The 23,527-nt window shown below is 45.9% G+C and overlaps 1 protein-coding gene across 1 annotated transcript in view; it reads right to left on the bottom strand.

Annotated features, from left to right (window-relative positions):
* slc25a34 (solute carrier family 25 member 34) overlaps positions 1 to 20,667 on the bottom strand; it is a 33,475-nt gene extending 12,808 nt beyond the window's left edge. The window contains exons 1-2 of the mRNA XM_084316678.1: positions 20,569 to 20,667; positions 18,938 to 19,496 (exon numbers count right to left, since the gene is read on the bottom strand). Of these exons, the coding sequence (XP_084172804.1) occupies positions 18,938 to 19,357 (420 nt within the window). The 5' untranslated portion in view covers positions 19,358 to 19,496; positions 20,569 to 20,667. The remainder of the gene's footprint in view (positions 1 to 18,937; positions 19,497 to 20,568) is intronic.
* Between the last annotated feature and the right edge of the window lie 2,860 nt (positions 20,668 to 23,527).

Below are 23,527 nucleotides of genomic sequence, written 5' to 3' on the forward strand. Positions count from 1 at the left end.
CAACAAATTAAAAAAATCCTTAAAGGAAAAAAACATTTAAAAAAAGAACAAAGAAAAAACAGGAATTATAAACAAAAGAGCATTGTGTTTGGTTAGCAGACATGTCCAAAAAAAGGAGTAGAGGGAAGCTTAGCTTATTGATCCCTACCCCCTTACATTTGTATTTGTTCTTCCATTAATATTACTAGAATGCACTTATTAAGTGTTAGATGACAGGTTGTTTAATTTTATTTGTTTGTTTATTTGGGTTGATTGGACGCTTATAGAGATGTTTGCTTTTGGTTCATGTTTGTATAGGATGACAATGACTCATTGGGTTAAACTGGATGTTTTTATATTTTTACTGTATCAATAATTGTATGTTCTTCTGTTCATTTGACTTATTTGTAAAAAAAAAAATTAATATATATTTGTCTTTATTTACTGTATTAATGTATTATTTGTTGTAATGTTGATTGTGTGTGGACCCCAGAAAGATTAGCAAACTGCTACGGCATAAGCTAGTGGGGATCCTTTAAATAAACAATAAACAATAAAACAATCAACAATCAACAATAACCACTATACTAATATACATGAACCAGAGAGGACAAGACAGAGAAAACAAGACCTATTACTGAAGAGAGACAGTCGTTAGGCAAGAGTTATGTAACAGACCGGTTGTTCTTTCAAGGAGAAGCAGGTAGGAGTTATATAACCTTTCTGTGTATATTTGATACAGTAGAGTTCATTAACACCAGCTGCTTGTGTGTATTTCCGGGTCCAAAAGTTTCAAATGTGCTGTTAATTTTTTTTAGAGAAATTTTATGAATAACAGAGTATTTTTTGGGGGTATTCTTCCATTTAATCCATGTTGTGTTAATGAAATGATAAGGTAGCAGTCCCTATACCTTGAGAGCTCAGAGTTTAAAGTGTGCTATATAAATTAAATATATTATATTATTATTATTATTATTATTATTATTATTATTATTATTATTATTATTATTATTATTATTATTATTATTATTATTATTATTATAGATAAGCCCTTGATATATTTAATCTAATTTGTATAGCACTTTTCAGCCCAAAGTGTACATAATTTCATGGTGCTGTAATTAACACAACACAAGGATTCAATGTCCCCGATGACATCACTGGTGGCCATATTCAAACTCCTTAACTCTCAATAACTATCAAACTAAATGAATGTGTGCAAAACAGTTTTAGAAAGTTTTGGGATGTGTGTGAGATAAATCAGCATTGTTTTTTGGTGAAGTGTCCCTTTAAGATGACACCAACATGCCAGTTATGAAACTTGAGTTTTGGCCTCTCACAGTTACACACTATTCAGAGCCTGGCCGCTCCCTGATCCTCTTTCTTTACAGTGTTAAAGAGGAATGCCACTCATTTTAGGAATTCCCATACATTATGTCCTTCCTGTGCCCCAGGACATAACACTCTCCATAAAGCTAGAAGTCAGAGGGACCATCTCTGAACCCCCCAAACTAGGATGTAAAATCTGAGGCTGCTCCATAGACAATGAATTCATTCTTCTAGCAATAGGTTATTATAGGTAAAATAGGTATTTTTCATAAATTTTTCTCATTTCAGTTTAATTTCAGTTTGTTTCCAGAGTGGGTTTGGTTTTCTAGTTTAAGTAAAAATGTTATTGTTTGAAAATGTTTAGTTTTTGTTTAATAATAATTATTTTCAGGGCGGCTAGGTGGTGTAGTGGGCAAGGCGCTCGCCACCAATGCAGGAGACGCTGGGTTCGAGCCCAGCTCTCCGCATTGCTATCAGCTTGGCTGGTCGTTCATACTAACACAATTGGCAGTGTTAGGGGTGGGAAAGCTGATGGGTGGGGATCGGACGTTGTGGACAGCGACTCCTACAGGTCGGTTGGTGCGCCTGCGCAGCAGAATCAGGAAGCGACGGGGGCGGCGTGTCCCTCCCACGCAGACCCCCGCCACTGAGAGATCGCGCTGTGCAGGTGAAAAGATCCGACGGCTGCTACCTCGAGTACCGGAGGGGACACGTGATGTAAGGCTTAGTCCACATTGCAGCCGGCTTGTGGGAGGCATGGCCTAACAGCGTTCGAGACAGGGGAGGGTAGAATTGGACGATACGAAATTGGGATGGGAGAAAAATAGAAAATGGGAGAAAAAAGTAGATACAAAAAAAAGAAAATTTATTTTCAGTATTAGTTTTATTTGAATTGTATTACTATAACATGAGGGGTATTTGTCAGGGGCAAGATTTCAGTTCAGAATAGGTATTGTGTAATAATACAAACCAAGGCAATTGACTGACACTCATTATAGACAACATCCCAGTCTCCATAGACATTATGCACCAAAGCTTCCTCTAGCTTGTTTCACACCTAGTTTTCGTCTTTAGTTCCAGTTAACAACTTCACACAGACATGTTATGGCCTCATGAAGTCAGTCACTCATTGTCTGCGGAGCAGCCCCAGCTTTTACATCATCCCAGTGACATCACCGAGTAGAGTCCTCTCTCCGATTTATAGCTTCAGGAAACGAGAGGTGCGCGTTCACAAGTACCAACCGAGCGTGCCATTCCCCTCTAAATTAAATAAATAACCTCCACCTCGCTTCCTCTAATTCACTGCTGTCAAGGGTGCACAGCAGGGAGTATTCCTGAGGGCACTGGGTAGCGTGAAGGAACGCTATGGTTATATTTAGCTACCTAGATAAACATAACGCAGACTGGATAGTGTTTCGACGAGGCAGCAGAGGGGCTGAATGGTAATTTTGTTGTATTGACTGGGCAACCGGAGGACAACAACAACAACAACAACAACAACAACAACAACAACAATAACAACAGTGGCAGAGCAGGAGCACGTTGCGGCTCAGTAACACCATGTCCAGTAGAGCGAGCTGGTGAGAAATGTTACTCTGTGGTGTGACATTGTAGCTATGCATGTTAAAAAAAAGAAACCCAAAGAGAATGACTATATAAGGTGAAAACTGATTCTATATAGTCATTGAGCCCATTCAGTATGAATCAATTTCACTCTGTTGGCAGGGTTCAGGCTTTAGGATTCCTAAAGAGTTTAGCCTTGTATGTGCAACTGACCAAGGTCAAGCTCACCAAGTGTTTTCCTGCAAGACATGTGACGAGCTCGACCCTGCTATACTTATACTTACTACATGCTGGTCTTGACCCAGTGGCGACCTTCTATCGGACAAGGGCATTGACAACATTCAGATGTTTTTGAAACAGAGCTGGAGCCATATGGTCGCCGTTTGGCTCGTCTCCGCTAATAATGCAACCAGATGGTATAGCTACTATAACGCTACTGGCTACAATCATCAGATTCTTACACAGGAAAGGTACTGGGCGAGCAAAACGAACAAAAAAGATACTAATTAATATCGCCTGACGCCTGCCGTTATGCGAGTTGATATAACTCAGTGTTTCCCCTACCATTGCCTTGGCGGGGCGGCCCGCATAAAAAATTAAAAAATAAATTTACTTTTGCGAGCTAGCTAAATTATACATAAATCGGTTTTCATATAAATCGATCTTCACTACGACTTTAAAACGGTGGCGCGGCACGGTCTACGGAGACTCAGAATAAAGCTACCAAATCCATTCAGAGACAACGGAGCGCATATAAGCCATTCTCCCTTTCTGTGTGTGTGTGCACGCACGTGCCCGTCCCAACTCTGGTCTTTGGAAAGATCAGATGAGGTCAGAGGAGTTTGATAGTATTTACTGAGGATGGCGAGATAATGTTGATATTTAAACTTAAAAAATTATTATACAGAGAGAAGCTTCAGCAAGTACAAAACACTGCTGATCGACAAAAGAGAATCCCTCACTGAGGAAAACACAAAGGCCTAACCATCATGTATCACAATGGTGATATCAGTCAGGCAGAGATGGGGAGAAGCATGAACCTTTAAAGGACATCTCTTTGAAAGAAATTACATTTTACATTTTTTTTCTGATTTCTTTTAAACAAATTATTATTTTGTATTATTTAATTATTATTTAGTTATTGCACTGCACTGACAGTTGAACTGCATTGAACTGAACTGAATTGAAAAAGATTAACCTCATAACTGAACTGGCACTGAACATTGAACTGCACTGGCACTGTTTGCAGATGTACTGTTAGTTAAAAACATAATTTTGTATTGTTTTTTTTTTGTTAAATCCAAAGGAGAAAATATTAAATCAGAGAAATCCGAAAACAGGAAAATTGTAAACCGAGAAATCTGAAAACAGGAAAATTCATATCCGAAAACAGGAAAAGATAAAAACGGATTTCATAGGGCCCTAGTTAAGGTGAGTTAATAAATTCACTCTGAAAATCTGCTCCGCTCTGATAAACTGACTCTTCGGTCAGAACGTCCAGTGTGCACTCTGAGCCCTCAGAACAACTTGAGTGCGCTCGCTCTGACACTGGTTGTAAATAGTTACGAGTGTTGTATGTGCCTCCCTGTATTGTAAATAGTTCATATGTGTGTTGTCACTACTGTATGTATAATTGTAAATAAGTAAATTTATGTGTTGTAAATAAATGTTGTTAATATTTATTTACCTAATTTCTGTGCAATCGTTTAATTTCAGCTCAGTGTAGAGAAATGCACTGATACTAACAACCGCCTTACTGAGCGCGTCTATGACGACACTGTTGACACATGCGCCCCGCGACAACACTAGAAGAAAATCCTAGGGGAAACACTGTAACTAACTTGCATTGTTATGGCTATGGGGTCACAACCCAATATATTCCACAATATCCCCCTATCGGTGTTGTTCATTCGACAGCGACCCTGTAAAAATGTCATGTGACCTACTTCCGGGGGCCCGCCGCCCGACCCACCAGTAGACAAACATACAACAAGCCATAGAAACAATTAACGTCCGATTCATGTGGCCCTCGTGACGATGCAAGTGTTTGAGCGCACTGAAGATCACACACACCAAGGTGGATGGAAGCAAACATCTGAATGGTTTATGCATTGGTTATGTGTGTGTTGTTATTTAGATGGTCTAGATGCATGATAATAGAACCTGAAACCTTTTGCATAATGGATTATCCTGCATGCCAAGGAAGATGACAATACCCCCCCCCACACACAGCGGCCCCCACTTCTCTTAATTATACTGTTTGGTTATTTTACGTCTGAGTGAGGGTGGTTGTGTGTGCTGGTTGTGCTGTTAAAGAAGACTGTACTAGATGTCTAGCCTCCAAATATGATGTATGAATAGGACTGCAAAGCTGATGAAAAGAAACAGAAACACATCGTAAACGTTAGGTTATGACTATAACCAAGTTCTGTTAGTATAGCGACGCTCGGCATCGCTCTCTGCACTATCTCGCATACGTGCACGCGCCAGCGTTTCCGTTAGCGGTAATTACCGGTATTTGACTGGCAAAATCTGTTGAAGTCCGACATATTTAATCTCTCCGGTCATAATGTCCGGTGAAAATAATTCCCTCTAAACACAATTAGATTATTTGAATTGTATTAAAATAGGCTAAAATTATATAGCCTATGCGATGAACGAAACAATCTCACCAAGCAGCCGGTCTAATAATGACATCCTGCTGTCAGCGCGAGCTGGCTGCTGATATATTTACGTGAAGCATGGCTTGGCAGGGTGCAGTACTCCAATTCAGCCATTGGCAATTCAGCTGTTGGGTGGGGGCGCTGCTGACACCACTGCTCTGCTCTGCCTGCTCCAAGTGCTCCATGCTTCACGTAAATATATCAGCAGCCAGCTCGCGCTGACACAGCGGTGCCAAATTTCTCAGTTCTTCGCTTGATATAATTAATACAAATGTCCAATATAACGGAATTAGTTAGCTCATAAAAATGTGATTATAACAGACTGCTGTTTATTAAGGTCGGGCAGACTGCCCACCGACACCTCAAGTCGGCAGCAGCAGCACGAAGTCTCGAGGGACTTATTTTATTTGGAATATATTAATGACTGATACGCAAAAGTAGCCTAGTTTTAAGTTAAAATATTATAAATGCCTTGATGATGTCATTCTTTATATAGGTCTATCAATTGTTTTTAAGCTCAATAAACTCTGACCGGAATTTATCCCATTTGTCCGGTAGATTGAAATCTACCGGACACTCAGACCTGCAAAAAAAAATTCTAACGGAAACCCTGGCACGCGCACTGAATAAAGACCACAATGTACCTTTAATCCCAATATTCGTCTGACCACACCCCTATCAGCTTACCCATATAAGCAGGGGTGGGGCCACTCACTCTCCTCCTTCCCAAGCTTTCGCCACAAGGCGAGGTCAAAGGCTGCAGCGGCGTCGGATGCCGAGCGTCGCTATACTAACAGAACTTGGTTATAGTCATAACCTAATGTTCTGTATCGTATCGCTCTCGCTCGGCATCGCTCTCTGCACAAGGGAGGCCGAGCGAGAGCCAACGGCCGACAAATACACCCCGCTGACAGCCCCCCACAAACCATCAGAACAGGGAGGGCCGAGCCCCCCCGACCCACCCTAATGGCGGGCACCCCCCCTATTAGGGGCTTCACGGGAGGGCGACGGACCCGACCGTGCGAAGAGGCACTCAAGCAACTCAGCGCACAGGGTGAGCAGACCGTGGCTTGACCCCACGACTACACACACGCACAACCCGCATGCCACCCGGGAACGAACGGAGGAACAACCTCGTTACTGCCCCCAGAATCACGGGGTCAAGGGCAAACCCAACCCCGTGGCAAGGCCATAGCAGCGGAGCACGAAGGAAGACCCAGACCCACCAAAAGGACTGGACTCCCTAGAATGGGGGCCCGGAGAAGTCCATGATGCTAGCATCAAGACCCCACCAGGTGGGCACGTAGTGCCCCGCCCCCCACATCGCCAGCGTATTCGGACAAAGGCCCCTCAGTTACTGCACCTGGTATTCCCAGGCGGAATCCCATCCAAGTACTAACCAGGCCAGAACCTGCTTAGCTTCCGAGATCGGACGAGATCGGGCGTGTTCAGGTTGGTATGGCCGTAAGCCGAGCGGGCCCTGTCCCCCCAATAGTACACCGCCTGGCACACTGACCCTGCAGAACAGGCAGTCAGCATGGCCGTAAGCACACAAAAAAAAGGTTAACCAACGGAAGCAGGCAGCGCACCGGGGAAAAACCAGGCAACAGGCTGTTAACCCTAGCCTGGAGACTGCGGACGAGACAGGCGCCAGAGGGGACAGCTGAACACAGCCGCCCCGGCGGAAGGAGCGTAAGCTGGCGGTGTTGCATGACCAAGCCTCCATTTAAAAACCCCCACCCAGAGGGGTCGAGGCAGAGAAGGCTGACACGATTGGCAGACGTCATGAACGTGCAGGGGCACCCTCAAACGGTGAACCCGGGAGTTGACACTGCTCCAACACACCAGGGAATCAACCACCTCGGTGTTACCCAATGCGGTGGTTGTTCCTATAACCCCTCAAGAAAAAACTCCAAAACACACCTGCGGGTATACACCGGCTATACCGCAGTACAAGTGTTTCAGTTTCCAAAAAGGGTTAACCCAGGCCTACGGGTCGCAAACATCACTTCGGACCGGGCCTGGCGGTACGGGAAGCACAGGGTCACCAGAGGAGGTCAAAAAACCACCCCCACAGGCCCCTCTTCGCCATGCGTGAGAGAGGAGCGAAAAATAATGGAGAACCAGCCCCTAAGCACACCGTACCTGGTATTCCCCGGCGGTCTCCCAACCAAGTACTAACCAGGACCAACCTGTGTAGCGGCCGAGATCCGACGAGATCGAGCGCGTACAGAATGACATGGCTGTAAGCCATGACGACAGTGCTGAGTAAAAACATACCCAACCAGGGTCTCCATAGCGCTTAACCCTGTGACACCCAGACCGACCTGGCATTTTTCCCCCTGAAAAAAGCCCAAGTCCCTCAGGGTACCAGAACAGCAGATCTGCATCCCCGGCGGACAACGGGTTCAACTGATCTGGACCAGCGTGACCAGAACCAGTCCCGTGCCCTAACCACGCCGACATGCCTACTCCAGGAGAAGGGCAGATATGCGTGTTGATCTTAACATGAAAAGAAGGCGCCACCCAGACGTTCGGACGAACCGCGCCTGGTGGCCCACCCCAAGGGCGTGAGACCCCACCACATATGTTCAGATCCATCCCGTCATCATCCCCCAGACATGAACGAGAATCCGTCGACAACCCACCCAGGTCATGGGATGTGGTCGTCGGAAGAGGAAAAACCCCCATCTCAGTTGCTTTATAAAAACGCTGTTTCAACCACAAGCAACCAAGGCGTGCCAGTCAATCGCCTGTTTACAGCGAGCTAGCACTATACGTGCGTCGGGACACACCCCCATCAATGAACAGGCTATTTAGACCTGTCATTGAATCCCCAAGGCGCCCAGGGGAACGACAAGAGGGGTGTGACACTCCCTAACTCCAACACTTCTGGAATAGAAAGAAGGAAGCATCAACAGTATGTATCCCAGTCTACACAGCCGGGGCAAAAAATGTTCACATTTTTACATCCCACCACCCTCCCATAGGAAAGAGACGGGGATCCCCAGAGAGACTTCCCACGCGAGCTGTACAGATTGAAAAGAATATATTGCACCTTGAGCCATGTAAAAAACTGGTTTTAGGGCCTCCGGGGAAGAGGCACTGAACCCATACACACTCAATAAACGAATTGAATCGAATATACATACAATAGAAAAGGACCCTTCTAGAGGGTCCACTCACTTTGACAATCTGAGGAGGAAGGCTCTGTACTCTGATGGAGGCTTCCTCACATGGAAGAAGGAGTCCGAACTCACAGAAGGCCTGAATAGGCGCTTGGTGAGGAGGAGCCCTGACCACCCCCCCTGAAAACAGATCCATCACATGGACCTGAACAGCACACGGAAGTCCTACCAACAGAGACGCGCACGGTGACGTACTCTATGGCGGGGGAATTCCTGCGGTGCACACGCCCAATATACCAGGCCGTGGGACCAGGAACTCCCTCCCCCCCCCCCCCCCGTAACGTGCCGAACCGCCACGTGACGGGAACCTTGAAGGACAGGGGGTGTACCCCTGACCGACAGAACAATGGGGAGAGGAAAGGTTACCAGTTCACCCCTTTACGACCCCACACCCATGATACGATGTAACGACAAAAAGAGAATATGACACAGTCATAGTCAGCTCTATGAAGCGTTTCACAGCTCCACACAGCGCATGAGCTAACCTGCTATCTGATTTTTACTAAGGAAAAACACAGAATAGAGAGGGCTCTAAGAACCCCGGTCCAACATACACATGTGCTTCTGTGGCCAGTACAACCCAGTTGTAGGTCACATGACACACACAACCCATCATCACCTACAAAAAATGGCAAAAACACTCAACAGAGGAACGCCGTTTTTTTTCACAATGAGAGAATACATCATTCTTGATTAGTATCGACCACAGGCCTTGCTAAGCACACATGACAGCAACCAAACCAATTTCCCTTTAGGAAATAAGTTTCTCCAGCAGATTTAGCACAACCTCAGCAATCAAGCTAAGAGTTACATCGTATCCCTACCACACAAAAGACACAATTAATGCACAACATGTCTGATAGGAGGATGAAAAAGTCCCCATGGAACCGGGGGGGAAACACAATCCTCCTATTTTACCCTCAATACGGCCAGTTAAAACAGGAAAACCTGTTAATGTGTGAACACACTGTTCATTGTCATTACAGTCTGAGAAAGAACATTCTTTTACTCACTTGTCACCAAGCATAGCTTCATAGGTTAGTTACCTTAGTTTGTGAGTACACGGTACATATAAACACCATGATGTTTCTCACACAACAACCAGATCATTACATCCCGTTTGCACGGAGAAGCTAACTGCCAGTGACAAAAAACAGCTCACACATAACCCGCAACGTATCCTAAATGCATTGCAACAACACACGTTTTGGGAAAAAACACCGTTATTCACAATACATTTAGCAAAGTAAAACCAGAAGACGTGTTATGAGGTCTGGTCAACCCCGTTCCTACCCGGAACGCAGATCAGCGAAGTGCAGTCACAGACACCGTAGGAACACAGCCGTTCCTGTGTTATCCGAACTGGGTAGCGTCACCGCCCCAACCCGTACTACAGTCCCCCGTTGATGCAACCTTGCCGTCCAGGCTCAGGGCAGGGTCGACGAAACATCCCCTGTCAAGGATGACGTCGCGGTCAAGAGTGTAAAACATGTTAAAATCAAAGCACGTTCAACAGAATAGCATCAAGCTAACGGCCGCTCCAACCGTTCGGGTGCTACTGCTTCTGCTTGCGAGATGCCGAGCTAACGACGCACGCGATCAGAAGCGAGCTCACGGCGGCGCGCGAGAAGCTAAGCTACCCCGCGCCAGCCATGGCCCATAGCAGCAAGCTAACGTTACCTAGCGACCACGACATGCTAGCCCCGCAGCTAACAGCTGACTGGCTAATAGTAGGCCCTAAGCAGGCCATGCAGCGATCCAGCAGGCTAACGCAGCAGTTAACAGCTGACTGGCTAACCGTAAGCTATGAACATGTAAACAATGACATAACACTCACCCAGACAGGCCGCCGTTCTGAACCTCTCCTCACTTTTTAAGAGAAAAGAGAAAACAAGATGTCAACACCGCTTCACAACGGTGACTTTACCACATCCGACGGAATCAGCACAGTACCAACTGGCCTGTGTAGCTGACTTTGAACATGAATCTGCCGCTATCGCACATTACATGCACATATCCCCTCGTGAAGGAATACTCTCATTTGGATATGAAAGATGGGGCCTTAACACGGTGACAGAGAGAATCCACTCGTCCAGAACACACAGGGATCACCAGTGTCAATGGTCGCGGCCCACTAGTTAAAACTATAATGGTCTTCAGACCAAGGCCTTCTGTCGCCTAGGTGGCTGAACAAAGGACCCTAGCCTGGGGCCGGTTTCCATAAACTTTGTCAAGTAGCCCCCATAGCACTAACAGACAAGTGGAGCCCGCCAGCAAACACTACTCACCCAACCTGGAACACACCGCTTCTCACAACAGCGGCATGTCCGACAGTTCAGCTGTGGCCTGACAGGTTTCACCCCAACAAACACAGCAAGGAACTGCAGTTGAGAAGCATGCAGCGGCGTGCTCCCAATACGAAAACCGGTGGAGGGTTTTTAGAATGATCATCATCTTCCAGACACTCCAGTACGAAGACAATATCGCCGTATTTTCTCGAAAATAGTGAGAGAGAAAATAAAGATATGATGTCAACGTATCCTTGTTTCCCAAAGCTGCTCCTAAACCTTTCTTCCATCATGGTGTCAAGTGTGGGGATCTACCGAGGCACTTCTTCCTTGTGGTGAAAGCGAGAAGGAGGAGAGTGAGTGGCCCCACCCCTGCTTATATGGGTAAGCTGATAGGGGTGTGGTCAGACGAATATTGGGATTAAAGGTACATTGTGGTCTTTATTCAGTGCGCGTGCACGTATGCGAGATAGTGCAGAGAGCGATGCCGAGCGAGAGCGATACGATACAGAACTAGACATGCTGTTGGCAGCAGACAGCGGTTAAAACCTCCGAAACGACCCTAATCCTCAAAGAAACCTTGTGACCATGACTCTAATCTAGTCAAACAGTTTGACCTAACTGTCAACATGCAGCTTTTAAAATGATGATCACTAGATGCCACACATTAGTGAGAATCAAGTAAAGGGCCTAGGAGTAGGGAAAATATCTGTTTCTGAGAAATCGAAATGGCGGTATTATAGTTGTACATGTTACAAAAAATTATAATAATAATCATGTAAAAAAAATATATATATATATCAAATATTACAATGCTGTTGAGATTTTTGGTTTTGTGAGACCAGTGCCACCGTGGTGTCAAATTACTCAAGTTTTGTCAGGCTTGGTGCAAATCGGACAAAGATCGCGTTCTCCAGAAATTCTCTGTGAGAATCAGGTGAACAGGCTTAGCAGGAAGTGGCTTTAAAAAAAATGCTCTCTATAGCAAATTTGCCACATCTCTGGGTATCATCTGTGAGGTTGTGTCCTTGTTGCAGCAATGCAGTGGACGCTTTTTGTCTGAATTGGTTACGTTTGTAAATATGGACCAGAAATAGATTTTTATTCTGAAATGCTGATGAGCCGTGAAATTTAGATCAGGCCCTTTGGGAATCGTCGCTCGCATGCAACCATCACCCCTTTGCCTACAGAGTATGTGACTGTGATTAATGTCATCAACAGAGACAATGGCATGATGGCACAATGATGGCAGTGATGAAACAAAATAAACAATGAAGTTTATTTCATTCATTCATTCATTCATTCAAGTGAAACGGAGATAAAGTACTCATTGTTTCATCACTGCCATCATTGTGCCATCATGCCATTGTCTCTCTTGATGACATTAATCACAGTCACATACTCTGTAGTGTAGGCGAAGGGGTGACGGTTTAGAACAGTTAAAGGCCTGGTCTGCAATCCATATCTCGGTTGCATGCGAGCGACGATTCCCAAAGGGCCTGATCTCAATTTCACGGCTCATCAGCATTTCAGAATAAAAATCTATTTCTGGTCCATATTTACAAACGTGACCAATTCAGACAAAAAGCTTCCTGAGCATGAAGAGGTCCGGATGGGTGGGATTACAGGGAAGGATTATTTTGTGTTTCATTGTAATGTATTGTGTTTGTTTAGTTTGTGACATCATCATGTGTTCTTAATCCGTTTCTCACTCTTTAGCCCCGTCATGTGTTTGTTTTGCGTTTGTTATGTGTGTGTAGCTACTCTGTTTGATTATAATTCTTAAAGGGGAACTATCTTATAAATGGCCTTTTTCAGTGTTTAGCATTGTTTCCTAGCTATGTGGACTTATATTAATATGATCTATGTCTCTAATTCTCATATTGGCGCATTCTTCCAATTCTCCTCTCACAATATTCACCCTCACTGAACTGAGTCATCTGAAAATGTGATGATTTGTGATGTCAGAGAGACTCAGCTGCATGATAATGTGGCAGATGCCACCACACAGTGGTTTAGGAGCCCAGCCTCAAAACGGTAGAAAAATGCTGTTTTTGAGGACTTGATTAGAAATACAAAACAATGAATTAAAAAAAATTATAATTACAGAGGTGTTCCATAAACTCACAGGAATTGTGTAAAAGTGCCCAAATAGTGAAAGAAATAGTAAAATAGTTCCCCTACCTCGGAGCCCACATATCCGAGGACTTGACATGGACCACACACATTGACAGTGTTGTGAAGAAGGCACGACAACGCCTCTACTTCCTCAGGCGCCTAAGGAAGTTCCAAGTCAGTCAGAAGATCCTTAGGAACTTGTGAGGTTTTGTCCGCTGCTCACCTACTCTCTCTGTTCCTTTAAGCCTACTGTTAAGGAATTCCCTTCTCACTCACCTCACTAGCCCCCACCCTCGCGTTCGTTACTCTCGTTTGCTCTCAGTGGCCACACCTTGGACTACCTGTCATTGTGTGTTTGATTGGTCTTGTGCCGAACACACACTTTTAGTTTCAAGTATCAATTACCTTCACGCACCTGTGGTGCATTCTAATTAGTTCCCCTGTGGGCTTTAAGTACCTGGCTCTTCCCCTCTGTTGGTCGTCGGGTCATGCCGTAACATGCCGTTTCATTCGGTATCATATTCTCTATCACCAGGACTCCTTCGGGAGGTCCTCTGTCTGTTTATGCTGTTTTCATCTCCGGCGTGACATGCGCTCCAGCCTTCGCCTCCTGTCGCCGTTGCCTGAGGTAGACACTGGACTGCGCTCTCTAGACTTCCACAGGAGGCTTCCCAGTGTTCCACTTTAGACCTCCACGCAGCAGATGCGCTCTTCACTCCAGGCGCGCATCCAGACCTCCACGCAGCAGATGCGCGCTTCACTCCAGGCGTGCACCCCTCAGACCTCCGCGCCTGATGCGCCCTTCGTACCGGCGCGTACTCCAAGCAGTCGCGCACCACTCAGACCTCCGCTTGGACAACCGGTTCCCCGGTGGCGACGCTCTCGCCCCGTTCTGTTCCAATGCTCTTTACGCACAACGCCTGGGTGAGTTTTTTATGACTGTCTTTGATCCAATTCCGTTTTTCGTGTGTTTATAAAACACTGAAGATTTCCAGCTTTTTATCAGACAGTCACTCACCCAGCGTTTTAGCCTTTTTTGGATTGTTTTCATTGGGACGTTGACTCACTGTGTGTTTACACACCGAAGATATTCATCACGTGGATTTGTGTTTGGGACGTTTACTCACAGTGTGTATATACACAGAAGATTCTCTCACTTGGATAACTCTGTTTTTGGTTACAAGTCACCTCTCCTGTCACCTGCTCTGTTCCAACTGCACTGAGTTAACCCTCTCCCTCTCTCCCTCTCGGTTCCGTTTACCCACCTCGGAGATCTGCCGAGAGAAGTCTGCAGAGCGGCTCTGATGTTCCCACCTGCTTCCCCAGACCGGGAGAGGCTGCAGAGCAGCAACTTCATTAATGCTTTTTCCTAGGCCTTACCCTGTTTTCTCTGTCCCAGTATGCTGCTCCAGCCCTCGCCCTGTTCCAAGGCCTTACCCTGGTTTTCCCTAGTCCTCCTAGTCCTCCCTATCTTGTCCTCCCAGTCCTCCCTGTCCCCAGCCCGCCTCCGCGGGCCTCTGTCCCTGTCTCCCCTCTCTAGTCCTCCTAGTCCTCCCTGTCCAGTTCCTCCTAGTTCCTCCCTGTTCCTGCCTTGTCCCTTGCCCCGGCCCTGTTTACTTTAGCCTTCCCTTTGCCTTCCCCTTAGCCAGCTCGCCTCTTAAAGGCACTGGGCCTTTCCCTTTCTTGTTTATCCAGTATTGGTGTTCTCCCTTAAAGGGACAGTGCCTTTTTTCTGATTTCAATAAATGCCCGTTCTTGGCTTACTCTCATACCTGTCTTGTGTTGTGCGATTGGGGTCGGTTACAAACCATAACAGTACGACCCGACCCAATCGACGACCCCAGCCAGCACAGACGGTGTATGTTGAGTTTGCCTTTTTTTTCTTCTTGTTCCCTCTAGTTCCCCTCTAGCTCCCCTGTTAGCCCTGTTTGCTTCCCTGTTAGCCTCGTTAGCTCCCCTGCAGCTTGTTAGGCCTCTACTACCAGCATGGCCCCTGTCTGCTAGCTTTGCCCCGGCTGCTAGCACAGCCTCTATGTTAATGCAGCCCTTGCTGCTGGCATAGGCCCTGTAGCTAGCCATGCCCTGGCAGCTAACCCAGTCCCTCTGCATGGCCCCAGTCTGCTAGCTTAGCCCCGGCTGTTAGCACTCAGCTAGCAATGTCAGTTTTCCCACTGCTAGGACTGCCCTTTCAGCTAGCAAGGTCAGTTTCCCCACTGCTAGGACTGCCCTTTCAGCTAGCAAGGTCAGTTTTCCCACTGCTAGGATTGCCCCTTCAGCTAGCAAGGTCAGTTCCCCACAGCTTGGACTGTCCTTCCAGCTAGCTTGTTCTCTCATGCTGGTCCAGCCCTGTCTGCCAGCCTAGCTCCGGCAGCTAGCGCAGCCTCTATGTTAATGTAGCAGTACAGCTAGCATAGGCCCTGTAGCTATCAGTGCCCTGGCAGCTACCCTTTCCCTCTGCTAGCCTAGCTCCGGCAGCTAGCGCAGCCTCTATGTTGATGTAGCAGTACAGCTAGCATAGGCCCTGTAGCTATCAGTGCCCTGGCAGCTACCCTTTCCCTCTGCTAGCCTAGCTCCGGCAGCTAGCGCAGCCTCTATGTTGATGTAGCAGTACAGCTAGCATAGGCCCTGTAGCTATCAGTGCCCTGGCAGCTAACCTTCCCTCGGCTAGCCCTTTTCCCGGTGCTCCTCTTAGTTACCACTCAGCTCCTCTAGCTGCCCCTCAGCTCCTCTGGTTACCCCTCAGCTACCCTACTAACCCCTCGGCTACCCTGTTCTTTTGCTAGCCCCACTTTTGTTGTGGCTTCCCCTGCTGGCTTGGCCCAGTACCTTTTGTTTTTTGCCTTGTTTTGTCCCCTGCCACTCTGTCTGTATTTTTGGGTCGCCGGGTGGCTCCCGTTGAGGGGGGGGTACTGTGAGGTTTTGTCCGCTGCTCACCTACTCTCTCTGTTCCTTTAAGCCTACTGTTAAGGAATTCCCTTCTCACTCACCTCACTAGCCCCCACCCTCGCGTTCGTTACTCTCGTTTGCTCTCAGCGGCCACACCTTGGACTACCTGTCATTGTGTGTTTGATTGGTCTTGTGCCGAACACACACTTTTAGTTTCAAGTATCAATTACCTTCACGCACCTGTGGTGCATTCTAATTAGTTCCCCTGTGGGCTTTAAGTACCTGGCTCTTCCCCTCTGTTGGTCGTCGGGTCGTGCCGTAACATGCCGTTTCATTCGGTATCATATTCTCTATCACCAGGACTCCTTCAGGAGGTCCTCTGTCTGTTTATGCTGTTTTCATCTCCGGCGTGACATGCGCTCCAGCCTTCGCCTCCTGTCGCCGTTGCCTGAGGTAGACACTGGACTGCGCTCTCTAGACTTCCACGGGAGGCTTCCCAGTGTTCCACTTTAGACCTCCACGCAGCAGATGCGCTCTTCACTCCAGGCGCGCATCCAGACCTCCACGCAGCAGATGCGCGCTTCACTCCAGGCGTGCACCCCTCAGACCTCCGCGCCTGATGCGCCCTTCGTACCGGCGCGTACTCCAAGCAGTCGCGCACCACTCAGACCTCCGCTTGGACAACCGGTTCCCCGGTGGCGACGCTCTCGCCCCGTTCTGTTCCAACGCTCTTTACGCACAACGCCTGGGTGAGTTTTTTATGACTGTCTTTGATCCAATTCCGTTTTTCGTGTGTTTATAAAACACTGAAGATTTCCAGCTTTTTATCAGACAGTCACTCACCCAGCGTTTTAGCCTTTTTTGGATTGTTTTCATTGGGACGTTGACTCACTGTGTGTTTACACACCAAAGATATTCATCACGTGGATTTGTGTTTGGGACGTTTACTCACAGTGTGTATATACACCGAAGATTCTCTCACTTGGATAACTCTGTTTTTGGTTACAAGTCACCTCTCCTGTCACCTGCTCTGTTCCAACTGCACTGAGTTAACCCTCTCCCTCTCTCCCTCTCGGTTCCGTTTACCCACCTCGGAGATCTGCCGAGAGAAGTCTGCAGAGCGGCTCTGATGTTCCCACCTGCTTCCCCAGACTACCATCCCGGGAAAGGCTGCAGAGCAGCAACTTCATTAATGCTTTTTCCTAGGCCTTACCCTGTTTTCTCTGTCCCAGTATGCTGCTCCAGCCCTCGCCCTGTTCCAAGGCCTTACCCTGGTTTTCCCTAGTCCTCCTAGTCCTCCCTATCTTGTCCTCCCAGTCCTCCCTGTCCCCAGCCCGCCTCCGCGGGCCTCTGTCCCTGTCTCCCCTCTCTAGTCCTCCTAGTCCTCCCTGTCCAGTTCCTCCTAGTTCCTCCCTGTTCCTGCCTTGTCCCTTGCCCCGGCCCTGTTTACTTTAGCCTTCCCTTTGCCTTCCCCTTAGCCAGCTCGCCTCTTAAAGGCACTGGGCCTTTCCCTTTCTTGTTTATCCAGTATTGGTGTTCTCCCTTAAAGGGACAGTGCCTTTTTTCTGATTGTTTTCAATAAATGCCCGTTCTTGGCTTACTCTCATACCTGTCTTGTGTTGTGCGATTGGGGTCGGTTACAAACCATAACAGAACTTCTACTCATGTACAATAGAGAGCATCCTGACCGGCAACATCACCTCCTGGTTTGGGAATAGCACTGCACAAGACCGTAGCAGACTACAAAGAGTGACACGTTCAGCCGAACGCACAATTGGAGGGGGGCTTCCCACCCTCCAGAACATTTACAACAAGCGGTGCAAGGGGAAGGCTAAGAGAATTATTAAGGACTCGAGCCACCCGAACAACTGCCTCTTTGAACTGCTGCGGTCAGGCAAGCGATACCGGAGTCTTAAGGCGAGCACAGAAAGACTCAGAAGAAGCTTCTATCCCCAGGCCATCAGGCTGCTAAACGAACAATAATCACTATGCAACAACCATCAAATGCACACAGCACACACACCCACTCACTCAAACAAACAACACACTGCAGCACCCACTCTCCACACTTTAGATCACACAAACACACTTACACTTTATATTTATTGATAAAGGATTTGCACTACAACTCGTACACCTACTGTGAATTGTACCTAAATTGCACCTTGTCCCATTTCTCCATTTCTGCCTTGCACTATATAGTATTGTATATTAGTACACTGCACAGTATTGTATATTGTATGGTAACTACGTCTATTCTGCATCGAACATTGTACATATGTCTAAACTGAACACTGTGACCTCATTTTTTTTTTTACTTCTAATTTTACTATGTTATTTTATTTCATACTTATCTTGTCTTGCACAGTCTCTGGAGCGCAACAGTAAGAAGCATTTTGTATAAAAGTATTCTGTACTTCTGTATGACAACTATTAAAGAAACTTGAACTTGAAACTTGAACTTGAAACTTTAAAGAATTAAAGACTAAAAAGCTTGTTTGAATATTGATAGTTTGGCCTGATGGTGGCGCTAGAGGAAATGTTATGGGGTCACCAAGGTCAATACGTTTCCTCCTCTAGGGGTCATGAATTTCAGCTGATTCACTATTCACATTATCGCGTTCACAACCAGGATCTGCGGTGAACTTAGTAATGTAGTGATCCATAATATCCAAGACAGTCGTTTTGAGACTATAATTATAATCACGACACAAATGTCATTTTGACGCAAAACAACGAACAAACGCAAACTCTCCAACACAGTTGTGCCTCCACGCCTAGGATATAAAAAGATCTATGTAACCGAGGCACAGTGTAAATGTCACCCTAAATGACCCGCGACACCATGGACTCTCAGAATAGCAACACACACGTCACACACTCCTCAACGTAAGCGACGACCTACACAGAGGTTACGACTCACCAGATAGGCGGGAGAGGCAACAAAAGCACCCAGCGCTCCGGCCACGGCCCCCGTCAACAGACTCCCCCCGTGGACCGCGGTGAGGCCCAGCGTCTCACAGTAGGAGTAGAAGCCCAGCCTCACGCCGTTCATGAGCCCCTGGTACAGCAGGCCGGCCGAGAGGCCCTTCTGGAGGCCCCGGAGCCCGTCGGTGCGGCCCACCACCCAGAGGGCCTGCAGCACCCCGCGGTAGTGCCTCTGGTAGGAGCCCCGGGCGCGCAGCTCCCCCTGCAGCTGCAGGCGGGTCTTCACCACCTCCAGGGGGTTGGTGAACACGCACGCCCCGCAGCACGCCAGCGCGCCCATGGCGAAGTCCAGAGGGGGCCACAGGGCCGGGTGGGGCGGCGTGGGGCCCAGGGTGCCGCGGACGGTGGATGGCATGGTGGCACTGCGCTGAGACTCTTCAGAAGGGATGTTTCAACAGCCGGGCGCCGGTCATGTCATCCCTGGAGGAGGGAGTTTCACAATGTGTCTGCAGGGCTCTGGGCGGAGAGGACTTTGTCCATTTCCCACTGGGACTCTATGAGGGGAGTGAAAAGCATATGAGGTCAGCGGTTATCAACAGTTATGATAAGACCTCCTCAAGACATTCGGGATATCTGATAACCAAGAGTCTGATACTGTATCACTGGTGAGAATTGTTGTTGCGATTATTTTTTTTATCTTTTTAAGATAATAAGATAAGATGGAGATGGATCTTTACAAAGCCCCTTGGGGAGGGTCAGGGGTCATAACAGCACAAGGGAAGAGAGAGGGGGGGGTACAGGCAGGGTAATAGAAATAAGAAGAACGTCTTTTATAGAATACGTTTCTAGTTTTGTTTTATTTGTCACATAAAGAAGATGAGGTAGATAATGCAGAACAAGGTCAAATATGAAATTAAAATAAAGATATCTGCTGGACAGGTGAGACATATCGGTAATAACAACACAATGCGTACATGTTGGTATCATATACAGATTATATCCCATGTCAACCCCATGTACAAATACATACAGCTACTAACTATGTACAATGTGCAATAAATACTCCATACTGAGTCTTAATCTACCCTGGTATAAATATGTTCACATTATCTGGTATAAATATGTTCACCTTATCCTTGAGAGAGAGACATGGTCTTTATGTCCCCCATGTCAGTTTCTGGGTTAATCCGAGCAAGTTGAATAAAGTATTTATGTTGAGGTCAAGAATTAGTATCTAGAATTCTGTTGGGTTCGAGGACGTGAGGCATATTAAAAGAAAACAGGTCAAACGCAGAAGAACACGGCCTGATTTAAACTCACATTTTACAAACGACCAGCCTAGATCTAACATCACAATAATAAATATCAGTCATAGTACAGCTTTGTTTGATACAAGTTTACAACCTAAAGGTCTAAGAACACCCAATTTCGCACACAGACGCGCGCGCGCGCACACACACACGCACGCACACACATACACACACACACTGTCCTGTTCTCTCAAACTCACACACAAGTTCACAAATAAGCAGAAACCATTTAAACAAAGACACACACCCTCGCATGCACTATTGTGTGATCAGCAAATATATGTTGCATTTGATTGATATAGATGGGAAAACTCACAGTCATGTTCTCCTGTTTTGCTCCATTCGTCCTCTCTCTCTCTCTCTCTCTCTCTCTCTCTCTCTCTCTCTCTCTCTCTCTTTCTCTATCTATCTCTCTCTCTCTCTCTCGACAGCATTGTAAACATGTGTCTCCAGTACATTCATTGTCAAAGTCTCCGCCCAACGCCTCCCGTAAGAGCCAATCCAGATCCGGTCCCGTCTGCCACCTCACCACATGCCTCGCTCTGTGCCAATCAGACGGCTTGGATTCGCTGCCCCCTCCTCCCGGACTCCGCCCTATAGAATCTCTCTGGGTAAAAGGTTATTGTTGGCCAAGGAAGGGGGGGGGGGGGGGGCGTCAGGGGGGGAAGTGTTTCTAAACCCGTGGTACTGATGCTGGTGATTGGTGTCAGAAAATAAATAAAAGGAGGGAAGATCAAAGGGTTAATCTGAGAACCAAAACAAAACCCAATGCACTGACTGTGTCAATCCAAGTGTAGCATGATTTACTCTAGCCCCTTTCGTGACTGTGACGAAAGCCAAGGGGCTAAATAACTACCTACCTCAAACTGTCTACCCAAATAACTTTGTATGATAGCATACACAATAATTATACACTGCATATAATATCATATATATTTACACATGTCTGAATATACCTGCATATAATCCTTTCTATATATTTTGATTGATTGAATTGATTGATTGGGGGAATGATTGGGCGATGAATTGAAAATGGGGGACCCTGATGTAAACAAGACGAAATTCTTTCTCTGGTCTGCATCCCCTTAACAATTGTATGTATTGAGCTGTACTGTACTGTACCCATTCTGCAATCTGTTAATAAAGTTTTCAATCAATCAATCAATCAATCAATCAATTGAACATTTTATTAACAGATTGCAGAATGGGTACAGTACTGTACAGCTCAATACACTCAATACTCAATAAGGGGGTGCAGACCAGAGAAAGACTTTCGTCTTGTTTACATCAGGGTGAATGAATGAATGAAAACTTTATTTAACAGATTGCAGAATGGGTACAGTACAGTACAGCTCAATACACACAATTGTTAAGGGAATGCAGACCAGAGAAAGACTTTCGACTTGTTTACTTCAGGGTCCCCCATTTTCAATTCATCATAACATATATGACACACACGACATACAGATAGACAGTACAGATACATTTATGACATACCAGATTTGCAAATACAGTACTGTTTGTGATACAAAAAGAGTCCAGAAATGAGAGAAGAGAAGAAGTACCCAGAGACAGATCTACAGTATTGGTACAGTATATTATCCTGTAAAACAATAAAGTCGTGATGACAAAAGTTGGCTATAAGAGAATAGTCTACACACTAGATCAATATATCTGCAGATGTGCTATACAAGCTCATAAGATAAGAGTGTAATACCTTATTAGGTAGCAGTCTATTCAAAGGTTAAAACAAGGTTTCCCCCAGTAGATTAGGCTTATATTAAGCTACTCTCCCAATCTAATTTATATTATCACAAGAAATAAGAAGCTTACCCTGCCTGTAGGCTCCAATGTGGAGAGTTGTTGTATTCCCCTCCCTTGCTTTCGCCTTTCTTAATAAGTCTCCTTTTCTAGATCCAAAATTGAGTCAGTTGTTGTCTACAGCGGTGACTTCTCTTTCTTTCTGCCCTCCTCAGTTCCTCTCTACAGGGGTGTCAAACTCATTTTCAGAGGGCCACATCAGCATTATGGTTGCCCTCAAAGGGCCAAAGACCGTATTAATGTTAATGTAATGTAAAATAAATGTAGCTACTCATTTACATATTGTTAAACATGTTGTTTCTGTATTTATTACTTATTCAAGTTATACATATTGCATATGCATTTGCATAGATGTAGAAATATATGTTAGCTTATGTTATTTTAACAAATAATTTTAGTTTATCAGAACCCCATATTACTCCATCAATCAATGATCAAACCATTCAAGTAAATAACAAAGAAGAATATCATCAAATACAAGCTATGACATTAAGTTTGTTCAAAACCTTTTTGTCACAGTCAAGAGGGGCAGAACTAACAACTGTGAGCTGCAAAGAATACGTGGGACAGATGTAGCAGATGTTACAAAAACAAATGGCTGCACACAACCTTGCAGAGGCCACTAATGGAAGATAGTTTAATTAACTTTAATTAACAGATTGCAGAATGGGTACAGTACAGTACAGCTCAATACACACAATTGTTAAGGGGATGCAGACCAGAGAAGGACTTTCGACTTGTTTACTTCAGGGTCCCCCATTTTCAATTCGTAATGAAATTGCTATTATGTGTCTGCATGAACACACAACTGAACACACAACTGTAACACACAACTGTAACTGTTATGATGAATTGAAAATGGGGGACCCTGATGGAAACAAGACGAAAGTCTTTCTCAGGTCTGCATCCTCTTAACAATTGTATGTATTGAGCTGTACTGTACTGTACCCATTCTGCAATCTGTTAATAAACTTTTCAATCAATCAATCAATCAACTGTACTCAAAAATAACAAAATAAGGGTTGTCTCAGTTCACAACTATATTGGTCAAGTTTTGGGTGGGACTTGTTTGCGTCCCTACAGCTTCTTATTCAATTGAGCGAGATGCTCGGTTATGTCACACAGCCAGCTTGCATCTGACAGTTCAGACAATATTTCTTCAACCCTTTGTTACCTATTCCGCCTGGATCTTTTTTGTATTTTGGGCTGTAAAATTGTCAAAGAATGTCTGAGGAGTAAGTGCTTTTGGCTTTTTTCCTTTGTTACTTCATCAATACCTCAGATGTTCAACACACATGTATGTGTAAGAATGTGTAATAACTAAGGCTGTCAAAGCTTTATTAACGCATTAACCCACAATTATTTTAACGCCGCTATTTTTTTACCGGCGCTCTTGGGGGGCCACATCAAATGACGTGGCGGGCCGCATTTGGCCCGCGGGCCATGAGTTTGAC

Source organism: Notolepis coatsorum (assembly GCF_963971535.1).
Source record: "Notolepis coatsorum genome assembly, chromosome: 6".
NCBI classification, from domain to species: Eukaryota; Metazoa; Chordata; class Actinopteri; order Aulopiformes; family Paralepididae; genus Notolepis; species Notolepis coatsorum.